General features: G+C 43.2%; 1 protein-coding gene across 7 annotated transcripts in view; it reads left to right on the top strand.

The window, feature by feature from the left end:
• The window catches only part of LOC140190981 (E3 ubiquitin-protein ligase DTX1-like), a 303,658-nt gene that overhangs the window by 140,307 nt on the left and 138,053 nt on the right, over positions 1-25,298 (top strand). For all 7 annotated transcript variants that reach the window (XM_072248001.1, XM_072248000.1, XM_072248004.1 and 4 more), the window contains exon 2: positions 3,234-3,918. In XM_072248001.1, coding sequence (XP_072104102.1) covers positions 3,234-3,918 — 685 coding nt within the window. The remainder of the gene's footprint in view (positions 1-3,233; positions 3,919-25,298) is intronic.

Genomic DNA, 25,298 nt, shown 5'->3' with positions numbered 1-25,298 from the left:
GAAGAATTTCCAAATGTTTCATTTATAGTTGAGGAGGGCAAGTAAGCCACTTTTCTCAGCAGCATGAGCTGATGGAGAAAGTCATTCTTTGAGAGGCTGTGGATGTCTCCACCTCCTCCAGATCCCAGTGTTGAACACGTGACAGCGAACTCCTTTCATTTCAGTTCCTGTTCAACTTGAACTGTCCTAATTCAGAGAAAAAAAAGGCACGTGAAGGTGATCCTGGAGTACTGAGTAAATTCACTGGTCAGCATACAGTTTGCACAGCCTAACTAGGAAATAATCCCACTTGTCCATACTTACACAGCAGCAGGTTATTTGTAGTTATCTGGAAGCAGGATGTGAAATGGAGTTGTTTTATGTGTGGAGTTTGAAGAAAACGGTTTCAGCTGGATCCTGTGAATCCCGTGCTTGAACTCCCGAGCGGAGGGCCCGCTGCTTTCACTGCCGCTGGGAAATTTAAATGCAGATATACCTATAATTGAAATGTAAAGCTAATTTCTGCAGAAGTGCCTGATTTTCACTTACCAAAGCTCCGGAGGGCAGGGAATCAGAAACAGAGGAGACTCTACAGATGCCGGAAATCCTGAGAGAAGGGAACTGCCGTCCTTGCCTGCTAGCCTGAAGTGACTCTTGGCACTCAGTGATGTGGTTGACTTTTAACTTCCCTCTCAAGTGGCAAACAAATCAGACAGGGGTATCTAGGGATTCAGCAATGCTAAGGATGGGCATTAAATGCTGGGTGGCTGTTGTGTATTTAATATTTCAGGAGTATTTGAGTAGTCTTGTGTATATTGTGTGTTATATATATATATATTAGGCTAATGTTTCAAAGCTACAATACATAACATAACAGTGACAGTGTCTGGGCAATTAGAGAGAGGCAGTAAGGCAGCACGGTAAGATAGATAGATAGATAGATAGACATACTTTATTGATCCCGAGGGAAATTGGGTTTCGTTACAGTTGCACCAACCAAGAACAGAGTATAAATATAACAATATAAAACCATAAATAATTAAATAATAATATGTAAGTTATGCCAGATGGAAATAAGTCCAGGACCAGCCTATTGGCTCAGGGTGTCTGACCCTCCGAGGGAGGAGTTGTAAAGTTTGGTGGCCACAGGCAGGAATGACTTCTTTTGACGCTCAGTGTTGCATCTCGGTGGAATGAGTCTCTAGCTGAACGTACTCCTGTGCCCAACCAGTACTTTATGTAGTGGATGGGAGACATTACACTATTAAAGCTCCACCGACCCAGGTTCAATTCCCGCCACTGTCTGTAAGGAGTTTGTACGTTCTCTCCGTGACTGTGTAGGTTTCCTCCACTGCTCCATATTCCTCTCACTTACCAAAAGATGTGCGGGTTAGTAGGTCAATTGGTTGCATGGGTGCAGTTAGGCATCGCGGGCTCGTTGGGTTGGAAAGGTCTGTTACCATCCTGTATCTCTAAATAAAAATTCTGCCCAGCAATGTTGGAGTCATTAGGAATGGGCGATAAATGCTGAAGGTTGCCAGCTAATTACAGACGGGCAATAAATTCTGCTGTTGCTATGTTCTGCAAGTTGATGTTTTAAATAAAGGTCTTCACAAGATCATTGCAACCAGAAATCCCAAAGCTTCTTGAGTAATTTTTCTTCATTATCTTATGGAGTCCCAGAACGTAGACGGCATACAAAAATGACACAGTTCAAAAGTAATTAGCATTTGTAAAATGTTTATATATATATATATAACAAAAGAAACACTGGCTCCTGAGTCATGCTATGCAGAGGTAAGCACACATTAATGCAGGGGTCCCCAACCTTTTTTGCACTGCGGACCGGTTTAATATTGACAATATTCTTGCAGACCGGCCGACTGGGGGCGGGGGGGGGGTTGCGGGGTGGGTGTTCAAGTAGGGTTAAACTCACCTCAACATGTCTTTTACAGTTAGGGTTGCCAACTTTCTCATTCCCAAATAAGGGACAAAAGTAGCAGTCAAATCCTGGGACACTTTACCCCAGGAAAGACTACCATGATCATGAAGCCTTGCGCGGGCACATGCGTGCGCATGCGTGACGTGTGCATCTAATGTGCGCATGCGCGTACGTGCCAATTTTCTTGGTTTTGCCTTCATCTTCCGGACTACACTGTACGTACATTATTTCTACTTTGTATAGGCTGTGTATTTATCATATAATTCCTGCTTTTACTATACGTTAGTGTTATTTACTTTCGGTTTTATGTGTTATTTGGTATGATTTGTTAGGTTATTTTTTGGGTCTGGGAACGTTCAAAAATTTTTCCCATATAAATTAATGGTAATTGCTTCTTCGCTTCACGCCATTTCGGCACGAAAGGTTTCATAGGAACACTCTACCTTAGCGGGGGAAATACGGGACAAACCAATTTAGCCCAATATACGGGATGTCCCGGCAAATACGGGACAGTTGACAACCCTATGTTCAAGTTCAACAGTGCATGACAGGGAATGAGGAAAGGTGCAGCTGACTCATATCGTTTCCTCACGGCCCGGTAGCACATGCTTTGTGGCCCGGTACTGGTCCACGGCCCGGTGGTTGGGGACTGCTGTTTTAATGCATGGGTTCATTACTTGACTCATTGGCACTAAGGCAGGAGAATTTCAGTGTTGTTTCTCTCTCCGTACCGCAATTTAAATGCAAAGTTTCTGCTGCGATTAAAGGTTTTTGCTTTACGTATTTTCAGACATTACATGTTGATGAATTTTCCTTTAACCCAAGTCAGATCCAAAGAAGTTTTTCACAACCCAAGCCGCGACATTTCACACATCTGTGTTTGTTTAAATTACCAGCTAAGCAGTTGGAACAATGTCTAGCCCCATGACAGCACCGTAACTAAATAAAGGATCTGCAGATCATCATGTCAGGTTTTCAAAATGTGTTTTTTTTTGGTAAATTTTTGAACTGTGGGCTGATGTTGAGATTGTTAGCTGCAGCAGCTTGTTACTGGTTCCACGATGAATGCATTGTGCAGTTTTTTGATGTGTTACAGATAGACTGAGGGAAGTTCCCCACCCGGGCCTGTGTTGATCCCCAGCTTCACAAAAAGAGAAATGTCACCATTCAGGGCCCTGGAAGCGTGGTGTGTGCTGGAGGGAGGGCTATCAGTGGGCCGCTTCCATTCGGTGCATGAAATTGCCGGGGTGGGGGCGGTTGGCGTTCTGTTTGATCTGCTATTGAGTAAACTGTTATCTTTCATTTTTTCCAGGAACCATGCGTCCAGTTAGAAGAAATTTTTATGACCCTTCTTCAGCTCCGGGGAAAGGCATAGTTTGGGAATGGGAAAATGACAGTTGTTCCTGGACTCCGTACGACATGGATATTTGCATAACCATTCAGAACGCGTATGAGAAACAGCATCCGTGGTTGGACCTGACTTCCCTAGGGTTCTGTTATATCATTGACTTCAATAGCATGTGCCAGATGAACAGGCAGACACAGCGGAAGCGGCGTTTGCGGAGACGCATGGACTTGGCCTATCCTTTAACCATGGGCTCCATCCCCAAGTCTCAGTCCTGGCCCATTGGAACGCAGTCAGGGCAGCCGTGCAGCTGCCAGCAGTGTGTCCTGGTCAACAGCACAAGGGCAGCCTCCAATGCCATCCTGGCATCCCAGCGACGGAAAATCTACTCCGCCACCAATGGGACTCTGACGGTCCGCCAGAGCAACTCCTACAACGGCGCAGCCTTGTGGTCAACCGTGGGCACGGCCGGGACCACCCCTCCGAAGCCCGAACAGGCCCGTTCGCCAACCACCACTCAGCTTTCTCCCATTTCGCAAAGCCAGGGCACCACCACCACCACCACAACTCCGATCCCAGGCCAGAACAACCTGAACAGACCTGGAACCCAGAGGTCAGCGGTAGTCAGCACAAGGGCTTCCATCCCTCCTGGGTAAGTTCAAATGGGGGGGAGAAAGATTCTTGACATGTTGCTTTTAAGCTGTGAGGGAAAAGAGAAAGTGGAATCTTTGCTTAAGTGTGATATCTGTATGAGTTTTTTTTTAAGAGTTTTTTTTTCAGCCTGCCTCAGCATTTGGTAGGGGACTTTAACAGTACGGTCACAATTAGTGTTTGTAGCACATTGGAGATGTTTAGTACCATTCAACGAAACACTGGCCTTGTTGGTGCAGGTTGCTGCTGCAAGAAATGCAATGGACTAACACCTGCTTAACATATCAAAATTAGCCATTTGAATGTCGTTTGCTGTGGATCTGTGTGTTTGATATCCGCAAGCCCCGTTCGATTGCAGACGCTGATGTTGAATGCTCTGCAGTGGTCTCGACGTTATCCTTCCTTGAAGGCAGCTGCTGTGTCAGGTCCTTCTCATTTTCAGAAGCCGTGTTGCATGCAGCTGGTTGTGAAGGTCAAGGTTTTGATGTGGGTTCTCTCTGGAACCGGGGCTTTGAAATCTGCTCCTTTCACCAGCCAAAGCTGTGACAAACAACAGCACAGGACAATAAACCAGCAACAACTTCCATTTATCGACAGCCTTTGATACCACGGCAACGACGTCCCAGGGTTCCTTGCAAGAGCATGATCAGACAGGGCTATGAATTCAGGGCTAAACTTGCGGACACTCCAGTTCAGATCCATGCAGTTGCAGTGGGAGTCGTGGACTCAGTGGTGAGAGATTAATGTGTAAGAGAGGGACTGAAGTTGATACTTAGTCTTCACAGTGATTAGAAGTGCCTTTCCCAGTGAGCCATCAGACACCACAGACCATGAATTGGTATCTGCCCTCATGTAAACCTTCTGACATCATAGACGGGGGGGGGGGGTTAATATCTTCATCCAGGAAATGCCAGCGCTGTAGTGTGAACTCGGAGCTAAGGGCAAGTCAGGACGGTTTAGGTTTTCAAACATTACCTACAACAGGTCATTCATTTCCTTGAATGGTTGGTATTAGCGAAGACAAAACTAGAATTTCTTAGAATTGAAAACAAGCGGGATAGAGAGAAAACTGGAATCGTATATAATGGATGAAAGCTCAGATATGATCAGTCAAACCATATTTGCAGTTCTGGGCTCCATACCTAGGAAAGGATAGAGTCATAGAGTCAGAAACAGGCCCCCCGGCCCATCTAGTCCATGCCAAACCATTTAAACTGCCTACTCCCATCGACTTGAACCAGGACCATAGCCCTTCATACCCCTACCATCCATGTGCCTATCCAAACTTCTCTTAAACAGTGAAATCGAGTTCACCATACACCACGTGCACTGGCAGCTCATTCCACCCTCTGAGTGAAGAAGTTTCCCCCTCGTGTTCCTTCTTAAACTTTTCGCCTTTCACCCTTGACCCATGACCTCTAGTTGTAATCCCACCCTACCTCAGTGGAAAAAGCCTGCTTGCGTTTACCATACCTATACCGCTCTTAATGTTGTATATCTCTGTCAAGCCTCCACTCGGTCTTCCACGTTCCAATGCACTAGCTTTGGCGAGGGTCCACAGGAGGTTTGCGAAAATGATACAGGAGCAAAGGGTTAATGTATGAGAAGTGTGTAGTCGCTGGAGTTCAGAAGAATGAGGAGGTCTTGTTGAAGCCTACAGATTACTGAAAGTGTGGATGTAGAGGAGATGTTTGCAATAGAAGGAGATTCTAGGGCCACGGGGCACAACATCACTATAAAAGGGCATCCTTTTAGAACAGAGATGAGGAGGAATTTTTTTTTAGGGTGAGGATGCTTTGGAATTCATCGTCAGAGATGGCTGTGGAGACCAAGTGATTTGATATATTTAAAGCGGAGATTGATAGGTTCTCCATAAGTGAGGGCATCAAAGATTATGGGGAGAAGGCAGGAGAATGGGGTTGAGAGGGAAAATAAATCAGCCATGACCGAATGGTGGTGCAGACTCGATGAGCTGGATGGGCTAATTCTGCTCCTATGGGTTGTGGTCTTATAAATCAGGTTAGGAAATGTTAGCAAGGCAAGTGGACAGCTGGAACCAGCCACATTAAGAGGAGAACCATAGATTGAAATAAAACGAGGAGAGTCAGTGGTGTGAGGGGTGGGTGGTGGTTGGGGGGTGGAGGGAAGGTGACGTTAATGTTTAACTGACCAGATTCAAAAAGGTAAGGCTCAACCATCAGACTTGTGAATCCTTGTGTCCATAACAAAGGGCTATGTGTCCAAATTGCATTCTTCACCTTTAATCCTTTCAGTCTGGTTATAAGTTCACTGTAACAGCTGCTTGTGAAGAGGAGTATAGCAACGATGTGAATCTGTCACCAGCAGAACTGAAGTAAAAAGTGGGTTCATGTTTCAGATATTGTGGCCTGTTGTGAATGTTTTGGCTTGGCCTGTTGTGAGTGCGTGTAATGTTTCAGACCCTAGCTCAGTTCTGAAGAAGGTTTTCCAACTATAGAGATCCACCTATCTTTCCACTTTCCAGCATGACTGCACCTGCTATTTCTCTCTACCAGTATGAATCGTCTGTGGTGGTTATTCTGCTTTGTGAAATAGTTCACCCTTGAGTAAGTAAGTGAAAAAGCTATCAGGTGTCAGGCAAGAAATCCACTATTGATACCCAAGATCAAAGTTCAAGGCAAATTTTTATTGTCAAAGTGCATATATGTCACCATCTACAACCCTGAGGTTCATTCTTTGTGGGCATAGAAAATCTATAGAATAGTAACTATAACAGGAGTAATGAAAGATCAACCAGAGTGCAGGAGACATCAAACTGTGCAAATGCAATTATAAATAAGTAGCAATAAACAACGAGAACATGAGATAATGAGATAAAGAGTCCTTCAAGTGAGATCATTGGTTGTGGGAACATTTCAATGATGGGGCAAGTGAAGTTGAGTGAAGTTATCCCCTTTTGTTCAAGAGCCTGATGGTTGAGGGGTAGTAACTGTTCTTGAACCTGGTGGTGCAGGCCTTGAGGCTCTTGTACCTTCTTCCCAATGGTAGCAGCGAGAAGAGATCGTGACCTGGGTGGTGGAGATCCATGATGATAGATGATGCTTTCCTGTCGATGTAGATGTTCTCAGTAGTGGGGAGGACCTTACACATGATGTACTGGGCTGTATCCACAACTTTTTGTAGGATCTTATGTTCAAGAACATTGGTGTTTCCATACCAGTCTGTGGTGCAGGCGGTCAATATACCAGCCAGAATGTTAGATGGTAAGTATTGGATTTGAAATAATTTGGTTTTCCCAGTGTTACGCACATCACAAATTGTGCTATTACTCCTTGTGGAATTATTGCAATGGCTTTATCAGCAGAAAGTCCCAGACTAAAACACAAAGGAATATTCTGATCTAGATAACCTTTGCGCTTACATTTTGAGCAGAATTCCCTGTGGGTGTTACAAGTTAAATTGAGTGCAGATGTTTCCAAAACTGATTTATCCCCAACAAGAAGGCAGTTGATGTAAATTAGCATGAAGTCAGGTGGTTTAGCCCAAGGACACCGCAATTTCAGATGTTTAGGCAATAATACCTTCAATAGGAATATTGCAAGGTTTTGGGGAGGCATTGCTCAACTCTACATGGTGATTGCTAATGAGCGACCACAACATCTAATACTCAAGCGCATGCATTTAAGGTGAGGTGGGGAAGTTCAAAGAAGACATGCAGGGAAAGCTTGTTTTTACACAGAATGGGGGGTGCCTGGAATGTTCTGCCGGGGTGGTAGTGGAGACAAATGCAATGTAGGAGTTTTAGAGGCTCTTGGAAAGATTCAAGATTCAAGTACATTTATTATCAAAGAATGTATAAATTAATACGACCTTGAGATTTCCTTCATAACAGGTAGCTGCAAAGCAAGAAACCCAAAAGAGGAAAAGAAAGACAAATCATGCAAACAATTGAAGCAAACAGCGAGCAGAAAGGGAGACGAATATGCAGAGGAAAACACACAAGATGCTGGAGGGTCTCTGCAGGGCAGGTAGCATCTAGAGAAATTAAAAAACAGTCAATATTTCGGGCCAAGGCCCTTCTTCAGGACCAAGAGGAAGGGGGAAGAAGGGTCTCAGCCCAGAACATTGGCTGTTTATTCATTCCCAGAGATGCTGCCTGACCTGCTGAGTTCCTCCAGCATTGTGTGTGCTGCTTTGGATTTCCAGCATCCACAGAATTCCTTGTGTTTATGAATACTCAGGGAACGGAGGGACACCGGCTAGTCTGGGCAGAAGGCACTACATTAGTTAGGCATTTAATTTCTTTGACACAGCATTGTGCGCTGAGGGCCTCGAGACCTGCTGCTCTGTTCAATGTTCTATGAGTTTAGGCAGGTACCTTGTTCGTAATCAGTAAGTTAGGCTGGCGGGCCGGATTCCAGGTTGTACGACTCTATGAAAGCATGGGCCTGTGTTCAAGCCAGAATTGGTGGTGGAAGGAAGAGTGTGGAGGCGAGGATGTTTTCAGCATTACTAGAGCAGCGAGTGAGTATACCCACAGGGGAGAGGGTGAGATGAAACTGAGAGAGAGCTTCTCTGAGCTGTCAAAGCATTGGGACTTACAGAAGTTTCTGATAGTCTCTGGGGGTGGAGGGTGGGCTTTGCTATTGCTTTCAGAGTGGATGGTGGAGATTGGTGCTTTCGCTGGAGCAAGAGGGGGAGAGGCAAGGGTTGATGCTTTTCAGAATCAGAATCAGGTTTATTATCACCGACATGTGACGTGAAATTTGTTAACTTAGCAGCAGCAGTTCAATGCAATACATAATCTAGCAGAGAAAAAAAAATTAAAAAATAATAAACAAGTAAATCAATTATGTATATTGAATAGATTTTTCAAAAAACCTGCGAAAACAGAAATACTGTATACTTTAAAAAAAGTGAGGTAGTGTCCAAGGATTCAATGTCCATTTAGGAATCGATGGCAGAGGGGAAGAAGCTGTTCTTGAATCGCTGAGTGTGTGCCTTCAGGCTTCTGTACCTACTGCCTGATGGTGAGAAAAGGGCATGCCCTGGGTGCTGGAGGTCCTTAATAATGGACACTGCCTTTCTGAGACACCGCTCCCTGAAGATGTCCTGGGTACTTTGTAGGCTGGTACCCAAGATGGAGCTGACTAGATTTACAACCTTCTGCAGCTTCTCACGGTCCTGTGCAGTAGCCTCTCCATACTAGACGGTGATGCAGCCTGTCAGAATGCTCTCCATGGTACATCTATAGAAGTTTTTGAGTGTATTTGTTGACATGCCAAATCTCTTCAAACTCATAATAAAGTATAGCTGCTGCCTTGCCTTCCTTATAACTACATTGATATGTTGGGACCATGTTAAATCCTCAGAGATCTTGACACCCAGGAACTTGAAACTGCTCACTCTCTCCACTTCTGATCCCCCTATGAGAACTGGTACGTGTTCCTTCGTCTTACCCTTCCTGAAGTCCACAATCAGCTCTTCTGTCTTACTGACGTTGAGTGCCAGGTTGTTGCTGCGGCACCATTCCACTAGTTGGCATATCTCACTCCTGTACGCCCTCTCGTCACCACCTGAGATTCTACCAATAATGGTTGATTTGTCAGTAAATTTATAGATGGTATTTGTGTGTAGGAAGGTGCTTTGGAGTTCTAATGTTTTCTGTCATTTATTCTTCAGGGTTTTTCTTCTGTTAAGAGTAAGGATTTCAAGTTGCTTACTGTATGCATTCTCTGATATTAAAATGAACCATTGAAAGGGAAAGGATAAATGGTAGAGAAGGGAATCTGTAGCAGTTACTTGAAAACAAACCAAAACCGCTGAGAGACTAAGCCAGGGTAATTGAAACTGTTTGACGCGCTTCCAAATAACGAATTTCCAAATCGATAAAAGTACACTTGCTCCTTTATTACAGTACCAGCAAAGACAAACGATCTTATATTATTATGATTATGAGGACACGCAGTTCCCCTTTTATTGTCATTTAGTAATGCATGCATTAAGAAATGATAAAATGTTTTTCCAGAATGATATCACGAAAAACACATGACAAACCGACTTAAAAACTAACAAAAAACACCTAATTATAACATATAGTTACAGCAGTGCAAAGCAATACCGTAATTTGATAAGAACAGACCATGGCACAGTAAAAGTCTCAAAGTCTCTTGAAAGTCCCATCATCTCACGCAGACGGTAAACCTCCAGCGTGGCCAACTCACCGATGCAGCGTTCTGGAAGCATCCGACCACAGTCCGACTCCGAGTCCGTCTGAAAAACCCCGAGCCTCCGACCACCTACTCGACACTGAGCACCGAGCACCATCGCTGCTGAGCGCTTCAACCCCGGCCCCGGCAACAGGCGATACGCAAAGCCGAGGATTTGGGGCTTTCGTCTTCGGAGATTCTCAATCGCACAGTAGCAGCAGCAGCGAAGCAGGCATTTCAGAAGTTACTCCAGGTGTTCCTCTGCGCTTCTCACGGCTGCCTCCATCAAAACAGTATCTTATAGTGATAAGATAGGAACAAAACTGAATTAGTAATGTAATGGTCTAGTTAGTGATGTAATGGTCTAGTTAGTCTTCTATTAGTGAAGTTGGCGATCTAATAGTGTAATTAGTGGTCAACAAACTAACAACCTCTAACTTTGACATCTCAGACAGGCTCTCTCTCAGTTTCAACTAGCCCTCTCCACTGTGGGCACGCTCACTGGCTACCTCTAACTAACAAACTAACTAACTAAGACCAAGTGTGAATGCTCAACTCTCCTCATTTGCTTCTACCACGCCTCAACCCACGTGACCGATTACCATAGTAAACACACCAAGAAAATCCAATACAGGCAGAAAATAGACAGGTGGCTCCTGCAGAGTCAAAGGTAGCCACTTACACTGAGGTATTTGGAGAGGGAGGCCACACGCCTATATCCCCAAAGTTACAAAACGGATGCCTGCACGCCATCGGCAATCGCATGAGAAGCATTTCTTCTCAGTGGTTCCAGAAGCTGTGTGTCTCCCTCCCTTTCCCCTCCCCCAGTGGCTCCATGAAATGAAGGGAACACACAAGAGCAGAGAGTCCTGTCAGTCAGAAATGAGGGAGGGTCAGGAATTACATTGGAGCGTGCGGCCTAGGACGCAGAGTGCTAGATGGTGTGGGGGTGGAGTGAAAATGATGCCATTTCAGTTGGAGAGGTGACGTTTGCTTGTCTGACAGAGTGGGCCGTAACTGTCTAAACTAGTCTCCTTTATAGAACACCGAGCAGTACAGCTTGTCTGAGAGGGTGGGGTTCTTGGCTGAGCGGTTCCACTTTCCTGCCACTTCCTTGTACCGGTATACCTGGCTTTGAAGGGCCAAACTGAATTGAATGGAAAAAGCTGAGAATGCTGGATATAGTTATAGAAATACAGATTCATTGACAGTGGCAGTTCATCAGCCTGGTGCTTTACCTCAAGATCAGGTTTGATATCACTGGCATATGTTGTGGGCCTCCTCCTTGATGGTAGCAATGAGAAGAGGATATGTTCTGGGTGATGGGGGGGGGGGTGTCGTTAGTGATGGTTACCACCTTTTTGAGGCATCGCTCCTTGAAGATGTCCTGGATGCTGGGGAGGCTAGTGCCCATGATAGAGCTGACTAATTTTACACATCTCTGCACCTTATTTTGATCCTCTGCAGTACCCACCCCCCACACCTTCCCCCACCCCCAAATTAAGCCAGCTAGAATGCTCTCCACAGTAAACCTGTAGAAATTTGTGAGGGCCTTTGGTGCCATCTCAAATCTTCTCAGACCCCTAATGAAATATAGCCACTGACGTGACTTTTTCAGTCACTGTATCGATATGTTGGGCACAGAATAGATCCTCAATCATATTGACAACCCAGGACTTGAAAATGCTCACCCATTCTGCTTGTGATCCCCCAGTTTCTCTCTCCACAGATGCTGCCTTACCTGCTGAATAATAGTAGCATTTTGTTTTCATTTCAGCTTCCAAGTTGTAAAATAACAGTGCAGTCAATCATGTATTTCGAATAATCCTCTGTAATATCTCAACCCTTAGAGATCAGAGCAGCGTCACAGCATTCCAAGTGAAAGATCTTCAAAAGCTTGTTATTTTGAGTCACTGGAAGATTTTTTTTTAAGTTTTCTCTTTATTGATGTCCTTTCCTGGAAACTACACTTGTGTGATGACAATGGCCTTTAACAAGACAGTGACTTATTCTGCCATGAAGTAATTTTGTAAATGAGCCACGGTTAATGAGTCTGATAAGACCATGTTGATTTAAGCAGTGCATCACCTCCGGAAGAGTCATGCCATCATGTTACTTTGCCCTTCAGACTCCACCACCTTTGGGAATTTGATACTACTAGACTAGTATATTTTCTAGAGTGGCAGATGTTAGAAATAATAATATCAAAACACACAATGCCTTTGAATGGAAAATCCTACATTTGGCCCAGTACATCGTGAGCCCTCTCCGGAGATCAAGACAACTAGGAGGTGTGACGGGAGGCTGAGGAACGGTTGCAGGATCAGTGGACTGTGCCGTCATCTGAGAACCTGAATGACTACACCGAGGTCATTACAAACTTCATTAAAACAGCTGTGGATGAGTGTGTCCCCACAAAATCATTCAGGGTTTTCCCCAATCAGAAGCCCTGGATGAACCATGAAATCCAGAACCTGCTGAAAGCCAGATCAGAGGCATTCAAGTCTGGAGATCAAGTACGCTACAACAGGTTCGGGTATGACCACTGGAAAGCCACCTCTCGGATGAAGTGGCGATTCCGGCCGAGGCTAGAATCAATGAGGGATGCTCGACAGCTGTGGCAGGGTTTGAATGCCATAACCTCCCACAAAGTTAAATCTTGTGACAAAGGGGACAGCAGAGCTTCACTTCCAGGTGAGCTCAATACCTTCTATGCTCGCTTTGACCACCAGAACAGGAAGGAACCATCATGCACCCCCATATCTCCTGATAATCCTTTAGTCTCAGTATCTGAAGATGATATGGGGGCTGCCTTCAAGAGAGTGAATCCAAGGAAAGCACCTAGTCCAGACAGAGTATCTGGCTGAGTACTAAAGACCTGTGCCAACCAATCAGTGTGTGTATTCACAGATGTCTTCAATCTTTCACTCCAGCAGTGTGTGGTGCCCACCTGCTTCAAGCAGGTTTCAATTGTACTGGTGCCTAAGAAGAGCATGGTAACCTGTCTAAATCAGTATTGCCCAGTGGCACTTACATCCACAGTGAGGAAGTTGAGAGGCTGGTATTGAAGCACATCAGCTCCTGTCTGAAGGGCAAATTAGATCTGCTCCAATTTTCCGAAGCAATAGGTCTGCAGTGGATGCTGTCTCACTGGCTCTTCACACAACCCTGGAACACCTAGACAGTAAAGGTGCAAACTTCAGGATGCTCTTTATCGACTCGAGCTCTGCATTTAACACTATCATCCCCTCAAAACTAATCAGTAAACTTAAAGACCTGGGCTTCAATGTCCCCTTGTGCAATTGGATCCTGGATTTCCTCACTTATAGACCCCAGTCAGTTCAGATTGACAAAGACATCCCCGCCACAATCTCCATCAGCACAGGCGCACTGCAAGGATACTCACTTAGCCCCCTACTTTGCGCATGTGACCATGTGGCTAATTTCAGCTCCAACACCCTATACAAGTTCGCTGATGACACCAATGTTGTGGGCTGTATCAAAGGGGGTGATGAATTAACATACGGAAGCGAGATTGAAAACTTGGCTGAGTGGTGTAATAACAACAACATCTCGCTCAATGTCAGTAAGACCAAGGAACTGATTGTAGGCTTCAAGAGAGGGAAACCAGAGGTCCATTGAGCCAGTAATCATCGGCGGATCAGAGGTGGTGAGGGTCAGTAACTTTAAATTCCTGGGTGTCACCATGTCAGGGGACCTGTCCTGGACCCATCATATAAATATAATTACAAAAAAATCATAACTGCGCCCCTGCTTGCTCAGGAGTCTGCGGAGTTTCGGCATGTCATCAAAAACTTTGGCAAGCTTCTATAAAAAGTGTGCTGATTAGCTACATTTGAGCAGAAAATCCTACGAAAGGTAGTGGATTCAACCCAGTACATCTTGTGTAAAACCCTCCCAACCATTGAGCATGTCTACATGAAACATTGCCATAGAAAAGCAGCAACCATGATCAATGATCCCCGCCACCCAGCCCATGCTCTTTTCTCGCTACCCCTCAGCCATCAGGTTCTTCAACAAAAGGGGATAGCTACATTCCCTTAAGGATTCAGTTAAGGTCTCTGTTACCTTGTTATTCCATGCTCGTTATTTATTGCTATTTATTTATATCTGCATTTGCACAGTTTGTTTATACTTCATGGTGTTTACAGTTACTGTCCTACAGATTTGCTAAGTATGCCCACAGAAAAAGAATCTCAGGGTTGTATGTGGTGATGTGTATGTACTCTGATAATAAATTTTGCTTTGAACATGGATATCCACATGAAACGCTGTTGTAGGAAAGCAGCATCGATCATCAGAGCTCACTGCCACCCAGTCCATGCTCTTTTCTTGTTGCTGCCATCACGTAGAAGGTACAGGAGGTGCAGGAGCCTCAGGACTCACATCACCAGGTTTAAGAACAGTTAATATCTGTCAACTATCGGGCTCTTGAACAAAAGGGGATAACTACTACACTCACTTGCCCGTCCATTGAGATGTTCCCACAACCAGTGGTCTCACTCTAAAGGCTGTTTATCTCATTATCTCACGTTGTCGGTATTGCTATTTATTTATATTTGCATTTGCACAGTTTGATGTCTTCTGCACCCTGGCTGATCTTTCAGTGATCCTGTTCTCGTTACTATTCTGTAGATACCCTGAGTATGCCTGCAGGAAATGAATCTCAGGGTTGTATACGGTGATATATCTGTACTTTGATAATACAATTTACTTTGATACTTTGATGCATCTTTATTTCATTTTCTTTAATCAGATTACACAGTTGTTTAATAAATTTTCAAATAAACTTGGTGAATTGGAAAGGAACAGCAAATGTATAAGTAACACACACACACACACACAATTCTGTAGGGACTTGATTTGATAGGAGAGGACAGGAGACCATGGAAGAAAGGGAAGGGGAGGAACACCAGAAGGAGATGATGGGCAGGGGTGGAGATAAGGTATGTAAAGGAAAGAAGGAGGGGGAATGGTGATGGAGAGGAGGGAAGGCAATTATTGGAAGTTTCAGAAATTTGCAGACTTTTATGTGTTAGTAAACATATAAGTACTCCAGTCTGGCTCTGGCCACAAATCTACCTATGATGATACCGGTTTATTATGGTCACATGTACCAAGGTCCAGTGAAAGCTTGCAAATGGCCCCTGATGGAGCGTCTCAGCCTGAAACATCACCACATTGATGCTGCCTGACACGGAGGCAAAGGTCATTGTCATGACATCATTGCCACTAAGATCTCAATCTCCTTCCTGTACTCTGACCTATTATTTGAGATGCAACCCACTCCTGATGTTCCAGATCCCCAAGTCCAGCTCAGACTGCAAACCCAACCTGCACTCTGGACCCCGGTTCACAGTCTGAACTAATGATCGGGTCACCTGCCGAGGATCAGGATTAACTGGAATATCCTGTCAGGATTTCTGAACAATTTAAAGCCAATTTATTGGAGTTTCATTGTATTACTTTCAATGTTGATACTGTGAATAATTTTGGTTCTTGGAAGTTTTTAACTGGACAGTTTCAAGATACAGTAAAAGCAAAGAGATAATTACCATTCTTACCGGTTAGATTTCAAAGCAGTACTTTAATTGCATTCTTGCAAAAGATAAATTTTAAATATCTTGTTAATTAACTAGGTAGAAGCCCCACTTTAATTCAATTAATATAAGCTTGTTGTAATTCAATATTTTAAACAAAGCTCATACTAAAAGAAGAAATAAAATGTGGGAATCATTGAATTTTTATTTAATACTTGGAGAATATTGGGACTCCACACATAATTTAATTTATATATTCTTTGCCGTGTTTCCTTTCTTAGAAGCCCAGATTGGAATTCTGACCAGTCCCTGAAGATAGTGAAGAGTTTTTTAATAGTCGATCTTAGTATTGTGGAGGAACTCAGCAGGTCAGGCAGCATCTATGGAAATAAATAGATGGTTGACGTTTTGGGCTGAGACCCTTCTTCAGGACTGAGAAGGCAGGGGAGGGAAGGATAGCAGAGTAAAATGGTGGGGGGAGGGGAAAGAGGCGAGCAGGAAGGTGATAGATGAAGTCAGGTGGGTGGGAAAGGTAAAGGGTTAGAGAAGAAGGAATCTGATCGGAGAGGAGAGTGGATCATAGGGAAAAGGGAAGGAGGAGAGGACTCAAGGAGAAGTAAGAGGCAGGTGAGTAGAGGTAAAAGGTCAGAGTGGGGAATAGAAGGGGGGCAGTTTTACCGGAAGGAGAAATCAATATTCATGCCATCAGGTTGGAGGGTGCCCAGACAGAATACAAGGTGTCACTCCTCCACCCTGAAGGTGGCCTTATCGTGGCACAAGAGGTGGCCATGGATCAACACATCGGAACGGGAATGGGAATTAAAATGTTTGCCCACCGGGAAGTTGCTCACTAATTTACAATTGATTTAGTCCTAATCTAGACCTCTGAACTACCCAGATTCCAAAAGCACTCCATGACCTTCAGTCCGCAAATACTGGGTGACATCGTTGTACTGTGTACGTTAGTCCACTTGCCATATTTCAAAGCAATAAAACTTCAGAATGAGTTTCCTAGTATACTGTTGGCTCTCCTACCATATTTACAACCTAAAAGAGAGTGTTTTTGACATGATGTCACTTTGCCTTGAAGTTAATAACTAATTAACCACTAATTTTATGATTTTCTGATAGTGATTGTAGGACCTCTTGGTGACATTGGGGTTCTCCAAGATTATTTCTGAATCAATGTTTGGAAAGCAAGTGGGATGGATTTGCTGGCTGCCATGGGGCTGCAGGCATCTTCTGTTGTGGGTGCACTCAGTTCTGGACTATACAGCGTATTCAGGTTAATTGGGACACATCAGAACCAGTAACATTTTGGCCCAAGTTTCATGGAAATAGTTAAAAAGGTATAAAAAAAAGACAAGCTACCATTTAACTGAGTAACAGATTATATATTTAAATGGAATACAGAACAAATTAAAACACTATCAATACTACTACAGTGTTGTGAAACTGTGTATTTGTTCCTAATTATCAACAGAAGAATTCATCGAGTGTGTGCTGCCTTGTTCTTTTGATTAAATGAACAAAATCAGTGCAGATACCTAGTGTAGATTATGGACTGTCTTCATACAATAATATCGACAATTGCATCCTCCAAATCATCATTTTCATTGTAACATCCAAGATGATTGTCGATACCTTCAAGTTCTTCGTAGTTCCTAACTTGTTGAAGTGGTCGAATCATTTCATTTTCACTCCCGGCTGTTCCTGTATTTCCAAGCCTGAATGCTTGAAGCCGCAGTGAGCAAAACAGTTCTGAATTGTCTTACTGAGTATTTGTTGCCAACTATCAGTGACAAAAACTGCCGCTTTTTGAACACAAGTGGGTACAACTGTTTGCTCTAAGCACAGTGTTGTGTCTAAAGACCACACAAGTGCAACTGTCTGACGCTAGTTAGCAACAGTCTTCTGCCCCAATTAAGTGGCATAGTATCCCAAATAAATGAAGGGAATTCTGGCTATTTCCTCAATTAATTTTTGGTTTTTTTAAAAATTTGTCCCAAATAAGTTGCTGCCCCGATTAACTAATGGCCCAATTAACTGGAATCCTCTGTATCTGAATAACATGTTTTAATGACACATTTCCCTTGGTTGGCCTGTGCTTTCATTAAATCTATTGCTAGTCGGCTAAGTTGCTGACTGGTGAACTCTTCAGGTAATGAACAATTCTCAGGAATGGAATCCTGTCAGAAGAAATAATGCTGAAATGCTGCAGTGTAGAGCTGGTTTTGCTCGCAGCTTCACCTGTTGGCGAGCATGGGATTTTCAGAATTTCAGAACCACTTGGTAGCCCAGTATATCATCTGAAACTTATGAAGGGCTCTGTCGTCCAAAGTTGTGGACTTCTGTGCACTGGTGAATCTAAAGAGCCAGCCTTAACTCGGTGGATGCATGAGGTGAAAGACAATGGGATCAAGTACCACCTTGTACATTTAATACCTAATCTCTGTCACTTCTGAGAGGTGAAATCCTACAGAAAGTAGTGGATGTGGTCAAAGCCATCCCCACCATTGAGCACATCTACACAGAGCAGCGTCCGTCATCAGGGACCCCCACCACCCAGGAAAACCTCTGTTCTCACTGCTGCCATCAGGAGGAAGTTGCAGGAGCCTTAGGGTTCACACCACTGGGTTCAGGAATGGTTACTACCCCTCAACCATCAGGCTCTTGAACCAAAGGGGATAACTTCACTCAACCTCACTTACGCCATCATTGAAGTGTTCCCACAACCTGTGGACTCACTTTCAAGGGCTCTTCATGTCATGTTCTGCTATTTATTGCTAAGTTATTTATTTATTTCTCTTTCTATTTGCACAGTTTTTTGACTTTTGCACACTGTTTGAACACCCTAGCTGGTGCGGTCTTTCATTGGTTCTGTTATGGTTATTATTCTATGGATTTGTTGAGTTTGCCCACAAGAAAATGAATGTCAGGGTTGTATATGGTGACATATATGTACTTTAATAGTATATTTACTTTGGTGATGAGGAAGTGCTACGCTGTTAAAAATGCTTAAAGTCCTATCTGACCCCAGAGGTTGATATAAATAATTGCACATTGCAGTTCAGAGAAGAGTTGGGTGAGTTCGCCCAGATGTAATGGCATTAGATGTTTCTCAACCAATATGAAAAATAACAAAAAATATTTAATTGCTAATATTTAAATAAAAAAATATTTAATTGACTAATTATTTGGTATCTAACCAGATGCAAATTACTTACTGTCCATCCAAAGTTAGACAAATAACTAGTTGGTCCTAAAGCTCTTTGGAATGTCTTGATGTGCAAGCCATTTGAAAATGGAAGCCTTTTCTCAGGCGAAGTACTATCTGGGCTGTAAGTATCATTGATTTGGAAATGATTTGAAGATTCAAAGTATGTTTATTATCGAAGTATGTATGCAGTATACAACACTGAGATTTGCCTTCTCCATAGATAACCACGAAACAAAGAAACACCGTGGAACCTGTTCAAAGAAAATCATCAATCTCCTTCCCACATGCAAAATGTAGCCTGGGGAAAAGTACACACTCAAGACAACAAAGACTTTTTCAGGGTTTAATTCCTTTATCTGTTTTAGATGTTTAAGTGCTAGAAGAGGGTCGCAAAACAAAACGAACGAATTTACAACCAGTTCTTGCCGTTACAATCTCAGTTTAATTTTCGATCCACACCCTCGTGTATAGACAGAATTTCGTATGCAGTATAAAAATACCAGAACTAATATTGTACAAATATGGTAGTGACAATCCTGAAGGAACACAATACAAACAACATTAGAATCCCACCCACCCTGCATCTTGTACATAACAGCAAAAAATGTAAGCGAATACATCTCATCTAAGACATACACACATGCTGAACTTCCGAACAGAGACTAAACATTCACGTTACACGGTTGCATGCACAATCAGTCCCGATGCAATAAAGTTCGACAAAAGGTACACTTTGGCACAGCTTTTACAAGGTATCGCCTGGTAGTTAAATTACAGGAAGACTGACCTACTTGGATGGCGAGGAACTTTGCCCAAGCCACACGATCCAGCGTTGAGTCATTCACTGGAGAAAATCTAAAGCATCCACATGTAAAACATGTCAAATTACCGCTATTTTTGATCTGCCAACAAGCATAAACAAATTCACATGGATATTGTCAACTAATGCTCACCTTTCCGCACCATGCCTAGCACACTCTAGGAGGAACCCAATTCCAATGCCCTACCATGTCTTCAGCAGAAAGCAAAATGGTCTTCCCACTGTCCCGTGCATGCGTAATGACATCACCATCTCCCTTAAAGGCACAGACAACTATTCTAGCATTACCCGGATGGATGCCTAAGTACACTTTTAACGATACTGAATAAGATCCGACGGTCACCTGGTTACAAAAAAAAATCACACAAAGGGCAACAGGAACAGCAACCTTCCCTATGTGCAAAAACAACAAATCACACAAATGGCAACAAGAAAGAATGAGCAAAAAAACACAAAATCAAAATTGAAAAAATCAGAAGAGTCCATATTCAGTTCAGCTCACTGTTCATTATCTGCAGGCCGCCCCGAAAAGCACATCATAATGTGAACTAGTCGAATCTGAGATTGGAGGAGTACATTTAATGTAAGACTGATTTTGTTACATTGAGAGAAATATGGTGTCTATAAACCCAAAGTCACAAATGCAAAATCATATTACCCAGGCATAATTATAATTCCAGGAACTGATTAAATTTGTAACGTTCATTATTCTGGGCCTACATTCGTGTATTATTCAAGTTGAACTATTTAATTCAATTGATATAATAATTTGCCTGTGTTATGTTTTACAGTTTCTTTCTTTGGCTTAGCATTAACCCTTGGGCTTGAGAATTCAACACAGTATTTAGAACCCATCAGAAATAGGAATTAAACATTTGCTGGTTCTATTACATTAACTTGTGCTGTTGAACTGTACAATACCATTAAATAATGCCATTACAGACAATTTCAGCACAACCTGATAAGAGGGTGAGGAGGGTTTAATGTCCCACTTAAGCAGATGTTGACTTTAGAACAGTGCTTAAGACCCACTGTCACTTTGATCAAAGGCAACTTAAGTTGAGAATAAACTGTTTTTTTTTGCCTTTTGGGTGTTGTATAGACATTAATGATTGTGATTGTAGCATGGTCACATTATGTTTGAAGTTATGTAAATACCAATTTATAAGGTTAAATGAAACCCTGTTTACTGCTGAGGTGGAAGATTTGAGAGCCTTTAATGTATTTTCCTGATAAGGCAGTTCAAACACCAACGAATATCATCTGTTACCATTGCTGGCCTTCCTCACCAACAATATCTGGAGTTTTAAATGCTAATCAGATATAATAAACACAAGCACTTATAATGACAGTGAGAGGAGACACCATGCCTGATGGTTTCTGCAGCTGGCTGATAAGGAAGGAGAGATCTGTTTTCCTGTCACAACAGCAAAGAAAAATATGCTTATTGGACAGCCAGAATGCTATAGCTAAGATTTGTGTTATCGATGAAGCTGGGTGGGTAGGGTTTGTTCTTCATAGGCTATCCCATCTGCAGGATGGCAAACAGTGAAAAAAACTGGCAGGGAACAGGGGAGCTCTCATTCCATTTTGTCAATGACCTTAAGGTATTATTTACAAGTACAAGGAGCCGATCAAGGACTTTGGTTAGCGTCGTTTGTGAAAGCTCGAATCTCCAGCTAAAATCAACCAGAGCACTGAAATCCAAAAACGGTAGTGCTTACTCGTGTATAACCTTGAAGAAAGATATCCAGAGCTACTTCTCACTGCCATCGCCAAAAGCTGGTACGTTCGGGTCTGTAGGTGCCAACCTTGAGCTCATATGTGCACGATGGTTGCCCTCTGTGCCTGAACATTTACACATCTCCTTCTACTTAAGCAAGGTTGTGAGGATGTAACCTAGTGCAGCTTAAAATAGTTTAAAATTCAAAAATATAATTGTGAGGTACTGCAGGCGAATAGGGTTGTTCATAGAAGTCAGTAAATTCCGGTATTGTGGTGTCATAGAGCATCACAGCACAGAAACAGGCAGTTCAGCCAGTCTAGACCTGATGTTCTGCATTGTCCCATCTATCTACACCTGAACCACATTCCTCCAAGTCCCCCTCATCCATCTACCTATCCAAACTTCTCTAAATACTACAATTGAACCTACATTTACCACTTCTGCCGGCAGCTCGTTCCACACTCGCACCACCCTCTGGATGACAAAATTCCCCTCCAGGTTCCCCTCGAATATTTCACCTTTCACCCTAAGCCTATGACTTCTAGTTCTAGTCTCATCCAACCTGAGGGGGAAAGGCCTGCAACCATTTACCCCTCAAAATTTTGTAAGCCTCTATAGGGTCTCCTGTTGTTCCCCTGGACTCTAGGTAATAAAACCCTAACCCATTCAACCTTCCCATGTAACTCAGGTCGTCAAGTCCCAGCAATATCTTTGCAAATTTTCTCTGCACTTTCACACTTCTTGACATCTTCCCTATAGATAGGTGACCAGAACTACACACAATAATCTAATTTTGGCCTCACCAACATCTTATACAAACTTCAACCTAACAACTCAACTCCTGTTCTCACTGCCCTGATTCATGAAGGCAACGTGTTAAGGTGTTAAGTGATACTGCTTTAAAGGAATTATGGATCTGTATCCTCAGGTGACATTGTTCCAGCACATAACCTCAGAGCCCTACCATCCACTGTGCAACTCTTACCCTGGTTTGTTTTCCCAAAGTGCCATACCTCTTACTTTTCTGCATTAAATTTCACCTGTCACTTTTCAGCCCATTTTCTCAGCAGGTCCAAAGCATGCTGCAAGCCACGATAGCCTTCCTCGCTGTCCACTATGCCCCCAATCTTGGTGTCGTCTATAAATTTGCTGGTCCAGTTAACCCAATTATCATCTAAATCATTAATGTGGATGATAAACAACAATGGTCCCAACACCAATCCCTGTGGCACACCATTAGTCACAAGCGTCCAGTCCTTTGATAATTTCTGGCAAAATTAGAATTAGCTTGCAGTAATAGAGTCATAGAAAATTACAGCACAGAAACAGGTCCTTCGGTCCATCTAGTCCAGCGGTCCCCAACCACCAGGTCGCAAAGCATGTGCTATCGGGCCGCGAGGAAACGATATGAGTCAGCTGCACCTTTCCTCATTCCCTGTCATGCGCTGTTGAAATTGAACATAGGGTCGCCAACTGTCCCGTATTTGCCGGGACATCCCATATATTGGGCTAAATTGGTTTGTCCCATATGGGACGGCCCTTGTCCCGTATTTCCCCCGCTAGGGTAGAGTGTTCCTATGAAACCTTTCATGCTGAAATTGTGTAAAGAGAAGAAGCAATTACCATTAATTTATATGGGAAAATTTTTGAGCGTTCCCAGACCCAAAAAATAACCTAACAAATCATACCAAATAACACATAAAACCTAAAATAACACTAACATATAGTAAAAGCAGGAATGATATGATAAATACAGAGCCTATATAAAGTAAAAATAATGTATGTACAGTGTAGTTGGGAAGATTAAGCCAAAAGCGATTTGTGGGAGAAAGAAAAAAAATCGGCACATATGCGCACGTCACGCTTGCGCACACAGGTGCCCGTGCAAGGCTTCATGGTCATGGTAGTCTTTATGGAGTAAACACAAATGTCCCGGGATTTGACTGCTACATTTGTCCCTTACTTGGGAGTGAGAAAATTGGCAACCTTAACTGTAAAAGGCATGTTGAGGTGAACACCACCCACCCCCCCACTGGTCAGCCGGTCCGCAAGAATATTGTCAATATTAAACCGGTCCGTGGTGCAAAAAAGGTTGGGGACCCCTGCTCTAGTCCATGCTGAAACCATTTAAACTAACTCCTCCTATCGACCTGTATCGGGACCATAGCCCTCCATATCCTTACCATCCACGTAACTATCCAGACTTCTCTTAAACATTGAAATCAAGCTCGCATGCACCACTTGTGCTGGCAGCTCGTTCCGCACTCTCACCAACCTCTGAACTTAAAGGGAATTTATGCCAAGTCTCCAATAAAAGGTGTTAAAATTCACTCAAAGTACACTTATTATCGAAGTATGTATACATTAAACAACCTTGAGATTTGTCTCCTTACAGGCAGCCACACAACAAAGAAACCTAAAAGAACTCATATAAAAAATAAGACCGGCAAACACCCAATATGCAGAGAGAAGAGAAAACAAATCATGCACATAGCGTTTAGAATGAAAGTAAATCCTCAGACACTAAGCCCAGAGCAGGCCACAGTCTCAGCCTCAGTTCAGCGTAGATCAGAGTAAGCATTGTGGAGCCCGTAGACATGAAGCCACATATTAAAAAGAAATAACAATTGGGATGATCAACTCAGTGGCCATGGACAAGTTGAGCTGAAGGGCTTGTTTCCATGCTGTATAACTCTATGAATCAGACATCCCACCTCTCCTGGAAGTTCCGGGAGCCTCCCACATATTAACAGTGCTGCCCTGATGCCCGCAAATTATATACGATATCATGGAAATCAATTTTTTTGAGAGCGAGCGAGAGAGAGCAAGAGCAAGCAAGCGAGAGAGAGCGAGCGAGAGAGAAAGCAAGCAAGAGCACTTGAGAGCGTGTGAGCGACCACGAGAGAGAGAGAGAGCCCGAGCGAGAGCGTGCCATTGCAGAGTGTTCCAAAAAAAAATATAAAACGTACGTCACCCCAGACTATACTAAAGTGTACCCTGCCTAATAGGGGTCAAAATAATGACAGTGTTGCTCGCTGCACTGTTTGCAACAGTGACTTTTCTATTGCCCATGGTGGGTTAAGACTGTAAAAGACATATTGAAGTGAGTTTAACAGGTGTCATTCGTTCATTAGCATAGCTAACGTTATTTAAACTAGCTGGCCAGCTGCTAAGGAGCTACTCTATTGCAGACATCCTACCTCTCCCGGAAGTCTCCCGCAAATTGATGGTGCTACCTCCCTGAAATGAGTTTTTGCAGAGTGGGATGTCTGGTGACTCTAAGTAAAGAGTTTGGACTCTTATTCATGTGATATAAGTTAGGATAAATATCTGCTCTTTAGAGTAAGGCGCTGTGACTCCTGGCTTGGGTTTGAAGTTCCTCGTATTTCTCTGTGGTTAATGGAAGAGATGCTGCCAAGGATACACCCCAGTGGCACTTGAGACCATTCTTTCCATGATAATTGTGTGCAATTTTGTGTAAATCAGTCATCCACAACCAGGTAGTTAGGAGAAGTGTTGGTAGATAATCATGGTCTTGATCCATGTTTTTCATGCCCCATAATCATATGGCAGTGATATTATCTTAAGTCAGCATGGATGAGAATCTTCAAAATGTTGACTTGGATAGATCCAGGGAGGGTTTTCCTTAAGCAAACACCTCATTGCAGACAACTTCTGCAAAGTTTTCAACCAAAAGAGTTGATTTCTTTCCAGAGGCCTTACAATCTATTTAAAATTCCCTGCAGTGTTCTTCCTGTACTTGAGCAACCTTTCAAACTCCCTCAGGTCAAATTCTTCTAATGTGCACATGGCTTCTGTTAGCTAAGTGTTCAGCTCCCTGTGCAAGTGTTATACAATAATGTGCT

The sequence above is a fragment of the Mobula birostris genome, chromosome 31, assembly GCF_030028105.1.
Source record: "Mobula birostris isolate sMobBir1 chromosome 31, sMobBir1.hap1, whole genome shotgun sequence".
Classification (NCBI taxonomy): domain Eukaryota; kingdom Metazoa; phylum Chordata; class Chondrichthyes; order Myliobatiformes; family Myliobatidae; genus Mobula; species Mobula birostris.
This window is presented reverse-complemented; position numbering and strand designations above follow the sequence as displayed.